The 14,840-nt window shown below is 36.1% G+C and overlaps 1 protein-coding gene across 1 annotated transcript in view; it reads left to right on the top strand.

Annotated features, from left to right (window-relative positions):
• The window catches only part of ADAP1 (ArfGAP with dual PH domains 1), a 178,123-nt gene that overhangs the window by 43,751 nt on the left and 119,532 nt on the right, over positions 1 to 14,840 (top strand). Inside the window, exon 3 of the mRNA XM_031941442.1 lies at positions 7,053 to 7,144. Coding sequence (XP_031797302.1) covers positions 7,053 to 7,144 — 92 coding nt within the window. The remainder of the gene's footprint in view (positions 1 to 7,052; positions 7,145 to 14,840) is intronic.

Consider the following 14,840-nt stretch of genomic DNA (forward strand, 5'->3'; position numbering starts at 1 on the left):
GACTTTGGGGCTGGTGTCTAACCACTATGTCACCTAGGTGCCCCCATTTCTTTTTTTTCCCCCAGTGAGTAGGTAGAGATAGAAGAAAGATGAATAATTAACTGATCATTGAAAAAATAACAATAAAACTAAAAATATATATACCTTTTCCAATTTCCTCAGCTGTTAGTGCTGCTGTTCTTACTCCTATCACTGTATTTTTGAATAATTGCTTAATTTATGTATCAGTGAACAATCACCTTTCCTAGAAAAATGTAAGCTTCTTGAGAACAAAACCTGTACTACATTTGAATTTGCATCTCTAGTGCCTAGCATAGTGCCTGGAATATAGTAGATACTTAATAAAATATTGTGCTTATTCACTGATTTTCCTTGAGAAGAACCCAAGGAGGTGGGTGGAGAACAGAGAACATCAGATATTTAAGATTCCCTTTAGCCTCCATTCTTTGTCTTCACCACTAGAATCTAACCACACTAGAAAACACTATCTCATAGGGAAACAAAACAAACAAAAATCTCTCTTCTATTTTAACCTCTCTCTCTGAAAAAAGAGGACCCAGTAAAATGCCTTTGGATTTTTAGATTTCTGGCCCAGGTTAATTGTTCTAGATCAATAAAGGATCATTTGGAATCCTTCCAGATAAAATCATTCCTGCTTCTCCAGTTAAATTAAATCCTATCCTAGTGAAGAGTACCCTAATCTCCTGAACCATAAAGTACAGAAAAGCATTTGTTTTCCAGATATTCCTAATACTGATTTCCAGATATTCCAGAACCAGCTGAACTGGCCTTCAGAATCTTAAATCTTCAGTGTAAATGTGAATATTTTGGAAATCAGCGAATACAGCAAATGAGGACTTGATTTATCATTTTTTAATTGGACCAGTAGTATCAAATTCTGATAGAAATGGGGATTACTAAACTGTACATTAAGAATTTCATTGGTTGCATATAGACTTAGAAAACCACAAATTTGCATCATCTATATTTTGTTATATTTTATTTATTTTGTTAAATATTTCTCATCTACATTTAGACTAAATATTGGATACCTATGGTCTAGATTTAAGAAAGTGATGAAGAAATGTCAGTGATGCGGATTAAAACGAAAAGTTTGTTATCCATGCATCTCCCTTTCCCCATCAGCCAGTTGTTTATACCTTTACTGGCATACTCCTGATACCAACTTACAGTAATATGACTCAATTTACAAAATACTTTGCCTTCATTATCTCATTTGAGTTTGATAACAATTCTGTCATCTAGATGTTTTTATTATCTCCATTATCCAGATGGAAAATCTGAAGCTCAAGAATTTTCAAGCCATTTGTCCAACATTACCTAGTGAGTAACAAAGTCAGGATTTGAACTCAGATCAAATCAGGGTTCTTCCCATTGTATGAGGGTCAACCATATTTCTGAAATGTAAAAGACCCAAGAATCATAGAGTTTAGTGCTAAAAAGGGAACTCTGAGACTATTTACTTTCCTCATTATTCAATTCATAAATATTTATTAAGTACCAGCTAGTTACAGTCAGTAAGCTTATTAAACACTTAACTGTATCCAACATACTTGGCTAAGTACTAGGGATGCAAAGAGGAAAAAAGAAAGCTAGTGCCTGACATCAAGGAGCTTACAATCAAATGGAGAAATACAAACTCCAGTGTACTAAATATAATATTAAGTACTGGGAATACAAAGACAAAAAGGAAACAGTTCCTGCCTTGTAGAAACAAATTGTTTTACATTTACATTTAACTCCACATAGACTAAAGTCTAGTCTTTACATCAGACAGAGACTTATGCTAAAGACATCTCACCTATTTAATCACTGTGGATGCCATTTGGTTTTGTTCTGCTCTGAAAGGGAATGAGTGGAGGAGAGTCACAACTGGAGTCCCTGTTTGTCTCAGGACTGGCTCAACTACTAACTAGACAAAGGTTGAATGCCTAGTGTGGTATTCTGAGGTGAAAATCTGAATGCAGATCAAACCAGGTGACCCATTTTGGCAGGGACAAATTGATTCATGGATGGACAGATGGAAGGAAGGAAGGAAGGAAGGAAGGAAGGAAGGAAGGAAGGAAGGAAGGAAGAAAGGAAGGAAGGAAGGAAGGAAGGAAGGAAGGAAAAGCATTTCTTCATCAATTACTATGTGCCAAGTATTGTACTAAATACTGGAGATACAAATAGAAAAGCAAAGGTAGTCCCTGCCTTCAAGGATCTTATATTCTAAGAGCGGAAACAATATACAAAAGGAAGTGGTAACCAGGAAGAGAACTTTTGATATAAAAAAATTATAGAAATTGTGAATGGGTCTGTAAGGAAGTAGATTGATATACCCTATCCAGCAGAGTTGGTGTAATTGTATAGGGTCATAGTTCCAGAAATGGAGGGGAAGCAGAATTGGGGTAAGGGGGAGAGAATACATAAAGAACATTGCCAGAAAATAGGGAGCAAAGGATGGTGGCTGAAGTTGTGGTCTCATTTTTCTCAAGCATCTTGAGCATATCTGTATCAAGTCCTGAGCTGAATACTGTGGGAGCTTCAGGAAGGATCTTAAGAATTCTACTTTCGGTCCTGCAATGCAAAATAAAAGGATGTGAAAGCCAGGAGACCTAGTGATTGGAGGAAAAGTAAATTTTTTCAGTTCCCCCCCCCCCATATTTCATCCATCCTAAAAAGATATAAAAAATGGAGGCCCTGGAAAAGACTCATCACTGTGATGTCTGCTGAACTGGTCCACCTGATCAATAAAGAGTACCCTAAGGTTCTAGGTTGGAAGATTGTAATGTTCAGTGATAGATGCTAACAATATTATTTCTGTTGTTAAAGGTAGTCTATTTTGGATACTTGATAACCAGTTACTCAAGCACAGTATAACTACCTACGGCCAGTTCTGAAAACTAGAGAAGGAAAAATGATGGTTTGTGTGTGGTGTTCACTGAAGAAGTTAGGAAGTGGTGTAGCTTATGTGTCATTACTATTGGAGGAATTGGAAAGTGGATACCCTTGTGGATACTGCCCACTCTTTTGAAAGGATTAGAAATTGGGATAACCTGTGTGCTATTTCTAGCAAAAGAGTTAGGAAGTGGAATAGCTCATGTACCATTTCTATTGGAGGAATCAAGAAGTAGGATAGCTTGTTTCAGGGCATTAAAGCAAGACAAAAAATAGTAGCAGAATGATTCTTTGACATTCAGGAAATAATTCTGTTCACATAGGCAAAAATGCATTAGGAACTTTGCTTGCTGCTGGAACACAAAGTTTAGTTATGACAAGGTCCCTGAACCTCATGAAGTTTATAATTCAGTAATCTGCTTTGGCATTCCTGTAATCTATTAATTTAGTTGTTGTCCAGTCCTTTCAGTCATAACCAACTCTTCATGACTTCATATGGAGTTTTCTTTTATTTAATCATATTTTATATTTTCAGATACATGCAAAGATAGTTTTCAACATTCACCTTTGCAAAATCTTATATTCCAAAATATTCTTTCTTCCTCTTTCCTTCCCTCTTCCTTCCCCAAGAGAGCTAGCAATCCCATATAGGTTTAAACATGCAGTTCTTCTAAACATATTTCCACATTCATCATGCTGCACAAGAAAAATCAAATCAAAAGAAAAAATCACAATAAAAAATAAACAAACAAAAACAAAAATGAAATTATTATGCTTTAATCAGCATTCATTTTCCACAGTTCTCTATCTGGATATGGATGGCACTTTCCATATGGAGTTTTCTTGACAAAGATAGAGTGGTTTGCCATTTCTTTCTCCAGCTCATTTTACAGATGAGGAAACTATGGCAAACAGAGTTAAGTGACTTGCCCAGGGACACACAGCTAGTAAGTGTCTAGGGCCAGATTTAAACTCACATTTTCCTAATTCCAGTCCAGTCCTGATACTCTATCCTCTGAACCACCTACCTCCCTCTAGCTCGTTTAGTAAGCATGTCAAAATAATAACAAATGTAACAATATCAGTTGCTACTATTTATGTAGCACTATTGTGTTTTGCAAAGAACTTTACAAATATCATCTCATTTGATCCTCACAAGAACCCTGAGAGGTAAACATTATTGTTACAAGGACTTCACCAGGTTCACACAGCCAGCTACTAAGTGACTGAAAACAAATTTAAACACTCACTTTTCAGGTCCAGCACATTATCTACTAATCCACCTGAATTTTTAGGCACATAAAATGTGTGAATGAGTATGTCTGGCATCTACAACCTTGATATTATAGTCAGATTCCATCTTTATTGCCAAATGAAACCTTGTAGAGGAAATAAACATTCTTCCAAAAGCATATTTCCCATACACACCCCATAGCTACAAGTTTGGCTAGATGATTTTATAGGACTTCTCAATGGGTTTAGAATAGTTTATAACATGAATTTGCATTTGGGTACATAAGGTAAGAATAAGGACTATATAAAGACAGGAAAATTCAGACATAAGGAGACCCTCTCTCCCAATGTAGATCAGCACTTCCCAGGCACTTTAGAATTATAGAGTTGCTTAGAACAAGGAGAGTTAAAGTGACTTGCCCAGGGTCATATAGTGAGAATGCTGGAGTGACAAGACTTGAACCCAAATCTGGCTGACTTTAAAACCAGATCCCTATACACAAGGTCACAGTAGTTCTTGTGTGTTGTCAAAACAGGTACACAGTGGTCCTAACACAGGATCTTGAGCATACGAGTATTCAACAGTTGTTTATTGGTTTACTTGTTCAAACTTGGGGGCGGTCAGCAGATTATGCATTTTATTGTAGTAATTGTGGAAACTTCATTTCTACAGAGCCTAAATAGACACTCTTTCCCATTGTATGCACCATAATCCTCATGGAAGTTGGTACTGGTATAGCATGGAAGCAAGGTTATGGAAATGATGAACTGCCTCTTGAGACTGCTTCTAGCCCATTAACTCAGTGCTATCTGAAAACCAGAAATTCTTTGAACAAAATCATAATGGTTAATCAGATGGAATTTATCATAAAATCTTAATTATGGTCCACAAATCAAAGGAATCTCTCTCTATATATAGTATATATTTTTACACATATATACACATGCTCCATGTGTATATAAAATTCCATTCATATATAGATATATATTTATATATACACTTATATATGATTCTTTCCCCTATAAATAGGTATATCTCTCTGTGTATAAGTGTATATTCCCATAAATGAAGGAAAATATACACACAAATGTGTGTACATATATGTATGTATATGGTTATATATACATGTGCTTGAATGGGATTTTATATATTGTAGAAATTGTATTGTGTATCCTCATAAATGGGGGAAAAGTCATATAGATATAGATATAGATAATATGTATATATGTACTTATGTACATATTGTGTAGGTGAATGGGATTTTCTCTATATATGTAGAGTATATATATGTATAGCACTAAAAAGGGGGGGAAGAGTCATATGTGTGTGCATATATGTATATGTGTGTATGTATACGTGTGTGAATGAAATTTTTCTCAATATATATAAAGTATACATATGTATCCCCATAACTGGGGGGGAAAGAGTCATATATGTGTATATATATATATATATATATATATATATATATATATATATATACATTGTATATATGAATGGGGATTTTCTTTTTATATATGTAGAGTTAGTGTATGTATCCCCATACATGGGGGAAGAGAGTCATATAATGTATGTGTATATATGCATATTGTATATATGATTGGCATATATGTGTATATTTATATAGAGAGTGTATCCTCACGAGAAGAAAGTCATATGTATGTATTTATGTGTGTGAGTATATTCATTATACAATTAATTCTTTTATTTTGAAACTCCTTGAAGAGAAACCTAACCAGTGGCTAATGATTTCTGATGGCTGTCAGCTTCCACATTTGACTCTGCTCTTTATCTTTGTTGCTGCTTTTCCATCCAGGGTTTTTTTTGGTAAATGTTTAAAACCCAGAACTGTATGACACCCTTTGAAGTTTAATCTCCATTATTATTATTACTATTTTATTTATCACTTTCTTAACTCTAGACAGTTAGCAAGAAAATTGGCTCTAGTTTGTGTTTGTGGGTTTCACAGGTATATGTGTTGTTAAGGCATTTTTTCAGTCATTTCTTATACTCCATGATTCCATTTGAGACTTTTCTTAGCAGAGACACTGCAAGCGGATTGTCATTTCCTTCTCCAGCTCATTTTACAGATGAGGAAACTGAGGCAAACAGAATTAATGATTTACCCAGTGTCACACAGTTAGTGTCTGAGGCCAACTATGAACATGAAAATAATCTTTGTGGTTCCAAACCCAGTTCTCTGTCTGTGCTTCCTAGCTGCCCCAAGATACAAATACTCACACTGAATTCAGCAATTAGTTCTGCTTCCAGATATATACTTTGTATATATTTTGTAGATACTTCATTATATGGATATGGATATATACATATACATAAATATGTCTCTTCCCCATCCTCACCTCATGAACATGTAAACTTTATTTTTCCCCCTTAATATTTTTTCCAATTACATGTAAAGATAGTTTTCAACATTTACTTTGATAAGACTTTGAATTCCAATTTTTTTCTCCCTCTCTATCTTTCCTCTCTCCTCCCTCAAATGGCAAGCAATTTTATATAATTATACATGTACAACCATATTAAGAATATTTCCACATTAATCAACATGTAAGTTTCTTAAGGATAGGGACTGTTTTGTCTTCTTTTTGTATATTCAGTGTTTCAAACATTGACTGGCATATAGTAAGCACTTAATAAATACTGACTGGTTTTTAATTAACTGCCTGACTGCCCTACCCAGGCCATACAATTTAAAGTCTGCCTTTGGGAATCTCTGCAGTATGAGAGTACTCCTGCCCCCACCCTTTTATTAGGTTTATAAAACGGTAGACAATGTGGTCTATGGGCCAGAACATTTTTATTTTCTTTTTTAAAAATTTCATTACTGCACAGTAGAAATGAGAAAAGGACAGGATGCAAAGTTTCATAAATGTATGTTGTTTTCTTTCTTTGGCAGTTTATGGCCTGCAATGGAAATCACGCAGGAAGAGCCAAGTATGAATCGAAAATGCCCTCATTTTACTACAAGCCAACATTTTCCGACTGTCAGTAAGTAACAAAGGTTTGGCTTTGTTTTGTTTTGCTGGGAAATGGAATTTATTTACCCTTGCAGCTGGAGCCTGTGTAATTGGACTATTGGGCTTATGCCTTAAAAAAAAATCACTGAGTAGATTCAATTAGAAGGAGTTCTTCAAAGCTAGCTTTCACTGGATTTATGTAGGTGGCCTATACCATACATGGGATTTTATTTAATAACTTCAAGTAGACGTTGCTGGGAAAAGTCAATAGGGTCTGTATTCCCTAGGACCCTGAGTTATTAAGACTATAAAAATGTCAATTGTTAACTATTGTTTTCATTTTCTTTTTTGGTCTCTTTTTTGAGAGGGGGATGGGAGAGAAGTGAACAACCATGTTATAGGTTTACAGGAGCAGGTGTGTTCACATTAGTTGTGTTGAATGAATGAATGAGTGAAAAAAAATTATTAGGCACTGTGCTAAGTGCTAAGGATACAAAAAGAAAAGTTTATCGTCAACCTACTAAGGGAGTCACATTTAAGAGGGAGTGGAGTACCTGTAACACCGATGATTTCATTATGGGTTTTGAGGGGATTCTGTGAGTGCTTCTGAAACCATGATCTAGGAAGGGATCAATGAAAAGATGAATTTTAAGGAGGACCAATTTTGTTTTTACTCCCTGGTTATTACTCCTATGCATTGTAGGTATACCAAGGTTATAAGAAATAACCATTGGGGAAGGGCTTGGTGAGACTCTCCCTTTCCTTCTTCTAAATTTTCATAGCATTTCATGCCTCAGATGGAAATTGCCAGCTTCCAATGGCATTGCAGTTACTTTTTGGTATCTTAACTGGACTATAACATTCCTTGAAGGCAGGGCTTATGAAGTATTCCTCTTTGGATTACCCATAATGCTTTGCAAATAATAGATGCTAAATATGTGCAGTGGGTGATAGAATGAAAGACTTCCTCAGAATAGAAACATTTGTATTTGTAGATGTGAGGTGAAGACATGTAGAAGAATAATCTTTGCCCAGCTTTCTGTTCTTAGATTCAGAAAATGTATATTTTAAAAAGCTCAATAAATCAATGTCTAAAATATGTCTTTTAATGTTTCCTTGTCACATGGAGCATTGTGACCACTTAGAAATCATTTCTCCTTGCTCAGTTCCTCTTCCTAAACCTGTCCTCATGCATAATTTTTTGGTCAGTTACCAAGTCACACAGATTTTCTCTTTGATATCTCTTTTATAAAAAATATTTTTTTAAAAAAGAAGTTTCTCATATCTATATCTTCCTCTCTGTACCTACTGTCACAACTCGTGATATTTCCCTTGGTCAAAAACTTCAAGTGCATCTCTGTTTCCTATTACCATCTAGCTGGTGGCCCAACAGATAGCTTTTGGGCCCGATGTTGGTAAGACTCGTCTTCCTGAATTCACATATAATCTTAAATACTTAGTAGTTGTGTGACCCTGGGCAAATGACTTAACCCTATTTGACTCAGTTTCCTCATCTGTAAAATAGGGATAATAGCACCTACCTCACAAAATTATTGTGAGGATCAAATGAGGTAATTTTTATAAAAAGCACTTAGCACAATATTGTAATATATAGAAGTCATTAGATAATGTTTATTCCTTCTCCTACATTGTAGTAAATAATGAGCTATATACACTTCAACATTATTTCATACTCCACCTTTGCACAGGATCGTAGATTTGTATATAGTCAGAAGAGATTTCAGACACCATCTAATCCAACCTCCTCATTTAAAGAAATTCATTTTTTTTAATTAATAAAATTTTTTTTTCTCTCTTTCCTGCCTCCTACTCCCACAGCCCCATACCCCACCATGGGAAAAAGAAAAAATAAAAACAAGGGCCTTGTAACAAATATACATGCTCAAGCAAAATAAATTCCTTCACTGACCAATCCAGAAAAAAGATGTTTCATTCTTCCCCTGAATCCCCTCTCTGAAAGGTGATGGTGGGTACCTATGCTTTTAATTGTAAGCTCTCTGAAATCATGGTTGGTCATTATATTTATTAAGCACTTTTAAGTCCTTCAAAGTTGTTTCATCTGCCTCATTTTTTCAGATTAAGAAATGAGGCCCAGAAGGTTAAGTCCTCTGGTCTCCTCTGACCAACTTTCATCAGTCTCCCCAGCAACATATGGTCCCAGGCTAGGGACCAAGGGACCAAATCATACAGGGGGGTCAAAGAACAAAATTAAAACAGGCCTGCCCTAAGTTATTTCTATTGTTCTGGAACATGGCATCCTGACTTAGTTCTTCCTAGTGGATTTATGAATGTTTAGCCTCTGATTTGTATAGAGTTTACCATAAGGAAGGAGAATTCCCCCCCCCACACACACACACCTGTAGGATAAAGCTCAGAAGGGTCCCACTACACTGGGAATTAGGCAACTCTCAGGTAGAATCCAGATCTGTATGTAATTTTATAATGGGAGTCTTCTTCTGGGCCTCAGTTTCCTCATCCTTAAAAGAGATATAACAAACTGAGGGCAGGGGAACATACCTGTAATCTGCTTCTAGAGAGATGGGGACTAAAGGATCGCTTTGAGTTCAGGAGTTTTGAACTGCAGTGAGTTAAATCAATTGGCTATGCAAACTAAATTCAATAGTTTTGGGGTTTTTGGTTGTTTTGTTGTTGTTGTTGTTTTTATAGGAAGCTTTTGAGAATAGGAAAGATGAACCAGCCCTAATCAGAAAATCAAGCAGGTCACAATTCCATGCTAATCAGAGTAGGATTGGAACTTTCAGCCTAAATGAAAAAGGGAAATCTAGTCTCAAAAAAAAAAAAAGATAATAATAAATCTCTACCTTATCTTACTCTGACTTGTTGTGAACATTTTTTAAGTATCTACTATATGCCAGGATTTATGTTAGTTATTATTGTTTGATTGTTTTTTCAGTAATGACCAATTTTGTAACCCCATTGGAGATTTTTTTTTCTTGACAAAACTGGACTGGTTTGCCTTTTCCTTCTTCAAATCATTTTACAGATGAGGAAAATGAGGCAAACAGAATGAAGTGACTTGGCCAGGGTCACACAGCCGGTAAAGTATCTGAGGCTGGATTTGAACTCAGGAAGATGAGTTTTCCTTACTTCAGACTGGAACTCTTCATCATCCAGCTGCCTCAGGTTCTATGTTAATTTTTCTTTAACTTTACAAATACCATCTCTTTTGATCCTTACTATAAGATAAGGAAATTCAGACCCAAAGAATGATTTGGCCAAAGTCAGAGAAGTAGTAAATGACAGGAGGTGAGATTTAAAAGAGGTCGGTCCTCAAACTCCAATGCCAAATAGGATTATGGATATATTTTGTAATTAGAAGCCATTATACAGATATAAACGATTATTATGTAAACTCTGACAGCTTCTTGTGGTTGTTCACCTTAAATATACTGAAATAAAATGTCTTCAGTCCTAGACTAAAGTAGTTTTAGCCACTATCAACCACAAACCTTCCCCTCCCTGAACTTGTGGATGAGCAGAATCTGCTGTGGGTTTCATTTGCATAGAGCTGTCTCCAAGTGGGGAGTTCCAGTTATGAATCAGGACTTAGTCTGAGCTCAGTGCTATTTTTGAAATTGATTCTTGTCATCAGCAGCCTACACAAATTCTCTCTGGCCCACAAAACTTGCATGATCCCCTTCCATATCTTTCAGAATTCTGTTCTTACCTACCACTTCTGAGCTCTTGTTTTCAGTCCCTGATTGCCAGAGCTTTCAGAATATTCTCCTTTCTGCTATCCCAAGACTTACTCAGACTTCAAGGGCCATACTCACCTTATTTTGAAACCCTCCCTGACTTTCCAGTCAGACTTTTCATCTTTCCAGTCTTTGAATTCTCAGAACACTTCACTCTGTGCCACCCTGGATACTTCGCAGTAACTGTCCCATCTGGTTTGTGCTTCACTTTTACCTCTACTGAGAACGGAACACAAACAGACAGGGCTGAGGACATAGGCAGCTGGATTGAGTTGTGGATAATGAATTCAAGAAGTTCTGAATTGGAATGTGACCTCAGATACTTTAAAAAAAAAGTGCCTCAGTTTTCCCAAAATAAAATGGAGATTATAATAGTATCTATTTTTCAGGGTTGTTGTGAGGATCAAATGAGATAATAATTGTTAAAGTGCTTAGTATAGGGTAGTACATAGGTAGGTGCTTTATAAATTTATTTATTATTATTACAGAATTGGTACTCTTTTTTTTTTTTTTTTTTTTTTTTTCTGAGGCAATTGGGGTGAAGTGACTTGTCCAGGGTCACACAGCTAGGAAGTGTTAAGTGTCTGAGGTCAAATTTGAACTCAGGTCCTCCTGACTTAAGGGCTGGTGCTCTATCCACTGCCCCACCTAGCTGCCCCAAGAGTTGGTACTCCTTAGTAAAGACTTGATGGTTGGTAGGCTGATTGATTTTGAATTCAAAGAGAAAACTAATTCCTAACTGCACAGAGAACATTCTCCTTCCGTCCATTCCATGTTCCTCTTGCTCTAGATACAGATTTCAATAAAAATTAAATAAAAGGCGGAAAGGTCTAATAAATGTCAAGCTAGAGGTCTATTGCTTTCTTTTAGACCAGATTTCTTTAGGTCTACTTATATATTGTGAGTGTGTGTATATGTGTGTGTGTTTGTACCCTTCCCTTAGCACCTTATCTCCCAAACTTTCCACTGTGTTTCTTTAGAATTCAGACTATGGTTCTATCAAATGCTATCTGTGTGATCTTAGGCAAATCTTTCTGGACCTCAGACTGCATCTGTAAAATAAGTCCCACTCAATGACCTCTAAAGCCTCTTCTGGTTCTAAATCTATGATTCTATGTTTCATTCATCTTCCTATCCCCCATAGGGCCTAGGACAGGACATCATACATAGTAGATACTCAATAAACATTTGTTATACATGTGAACTTCTGCCCTGGGCACTTAGGCCAGTATTTATTTTTTGACTGAATGTTGCAGATATAGATGTTTTACTTCTGTGACCTTCAGAATCTTGGCTTGGGTTGAAAAATGAGAGCCCCCTGGTGGCCAACATTTCCTTATTTTAATTTCCAAGGATGGCCAACATAAGACTAAAATATTTATGGATTTAGGTGTTCTCTTCACATTGGATGGCAGAATTTCATGTCAGCACAGTGCAAAATGATGAAGAAAGAAGAAGAATACAATCTCTACCTTTGGGGAGCTCCTGATCTACCCCCCCTAAAATGTCACTCAATTTAACATTTACAAGCATACCTCCAAAATTTTGTGAATTCTGTTCCAGACCATTGCAATAAAGCAAATATCACAACGAAGTGAGTCATGAAAATTGTTTTATTTTCTAGTGCATATAAAAGTTATGTTTAAATTAGATGAGTGATGCTAGTTTCAATGATCTTGTGATGAAGAGAGCCACCTACACCCAGAGAAAGGACTGTAGGAACTGAATGTGGACTACAACATAGCATTCTCATTTTTTTGTTGTTGTTCATTTGCATTTTGTTTCTTTACTCACTTAATTTCCTTTTTTTGATCTGATTTCTCTTATGCAGCAAAAGAATTGTATAATTATGTTTATACATATTGGATTTAACATATATTTGAACATGTTTAAATGTATTGAATTGCTTGCCATCTAGGGGAGGGGATGGGAGGAAGGAGGAGAAAATCTGAAACACAAGGCTATGCAAGGGTCAATGTTGTCAAATTATCTGTGCATATGTTTTGAAAATAAAAAACTTTATTAAAAAAAGAGAAAGTTATATTTATACTATACTGTAGCTACTGAGTATGCACTAGTATTATGTCAAGACCCACTTGGCTTATGGTGTTCCCAAGGCCCTCCTGAAAAGTTCATGTTCCTTCTGACATTACTGACCATTGTGCAGATTCCAAGCCGCAAGAAAGCCAGAAAGTGAAGGACAAAGCTGTTTATGGTTTTCCAAATCAGACACTCAATTCTCTCTTTTGTACCCAAGTACAGACTGAACAGAGAAGAAAAAGATCTACCTATGGGGAGAAAGGCATGATGAGCCCTTAGCCACTGAGCTTCTCTGGGTACCCAGGAGGAAAGTCTCTGTACAAGCTATGACCCTCTTGAAGCTAAGAGAGTGAAAACAACTTGGACACGGTGGCAAAAAAAAGGCCAAGGAAAATTAGGAGGGACTCATTCAGGAGAGGGCTCTGGAGTTGGCTGTCCTGTGTTTCCCTAACTTCTCACAGCCCCCAAAGAGGGAGGGATAAATCCTTGGATCCTCTGTCTGTGTCAAATAAAAATTGCAATATCATCTTCAAAACAACAAAAAAAACTACTTATTTTAATTTAAAAATTCCTTATTGCTAAAAAAAAATTCTAACCATCAAACAAACCTTCAGTGAGTCACCATAATCCTTTTACTGGTGGAGAGCCTTGCCTTGATGTTGATGGCTGCTGACAGATCAGGATGGTAGTTGCTAAAGGTTGGGGTGGCTGTGGCAATTTTAAAAAATGAGACAAACAATGACGTTGCCACATCGATTGACTCTTCCTTTCCCTTGATCACTTAGTGGCTATTGTAGGATTATTAACTAGCCTGATTTCAATATTGTTGTGTCTGAGGGAATAGGGAGATCTGAGAAAAAGGGGAGAGATGAGAATGGCTGGCTGATAGAGCAGTCAGAACACACAACATTAAGTTCAATGTCTTACATGGATGTGGTTTGTTCCCAAAATAATTATAATAGTAACATCAAAGATCTCTGATCACAGATCAACATAATAGGTATAATTATAGTGAAATAGTTTGAAATATTGTGAGAATTACCAAAATGTGACATAGAGACATGAGATAAGCACATGTTATTGGAAAAATGGCACTGATAGACTTAATTGATGCTGGCTTGCCATAAACCTTCAACTTAGAAAAAAATGCAGTTATCTGAGAAGCACAATAAAGCAAAGTACAATAAAATGAATTATGCCTGTACTAAATACTTGCTTTTTCAAAGACACTATGTGCTAGACATTGTGTGGGGTATAATGTTTAACAAGGTATATCTCTTGTCTACGGGAAGTTTATAATCTAACAAAATATAGAGCAGTAGGAAAAATGATGACCCTTTATTAGTTTAGGGGCTTTCTTCTTCACTCTTTTGGGTGTAATACTTCATTTGATTGTAACAACAATAGAGCAGAAAGCATGCTTGGTCCCCATGTTACAGATGAAGAAACTAAGGCTCAAAGAGATTATAGGGTTCAATGTACATTTGGTATAATTAGTTGGTGGCAGTTACAGGATTATAATCAAGAGTTCCTGATTCTATTGAACTTTTTGTTTCAATTTTTTTTTTTTTTTTGCCTTTTCAGCCTTCATCAGTGGAATTTTAGAGTTCATTTTGTTAAACTGAAAGAGAGAGTTGGGTGGTAAGAAGAAACCTTTACTTTAGGGCCTAAGAGTAATTAATTATATCTATAACTACTTCAATTAGTAAGTAACAAGGTGATACATTGGCTATGGAGCAGTAAAGGAATCCAGGAAGACTTTAGTCCAGATTCTGCCTGCAATACTTATTAGTTGTGTGACCCTGAACATTTTCTGTGCCTCTTTTTAACAAAAGAGGCCTTTTGGTGTGGTGTTCTTTTTCTTTAAAATATAATGGTTCTCTCTGAGCAGGTTTCTTGGGGAGGTTTTCTGGAGGCAGCCTTAGTTTCAGTTAAAAATAATAATCACTA

The sequence above is a fragment of the Sarcophilus harrisii genome, chromosome 1 (genome assembly GCF_902635505.1).
Source record: "Sarcophilus harrisii chromosome 1, mSarHar1.11, whole genome shotgun sequence".
Classification (NCBI taxonomy): Eukaryota; Metazoa; Chordata; class Mammalia; order Dasyuromorphia; family Dasyuridae; genus Sarcophilus; species Sarcophilus harrisii.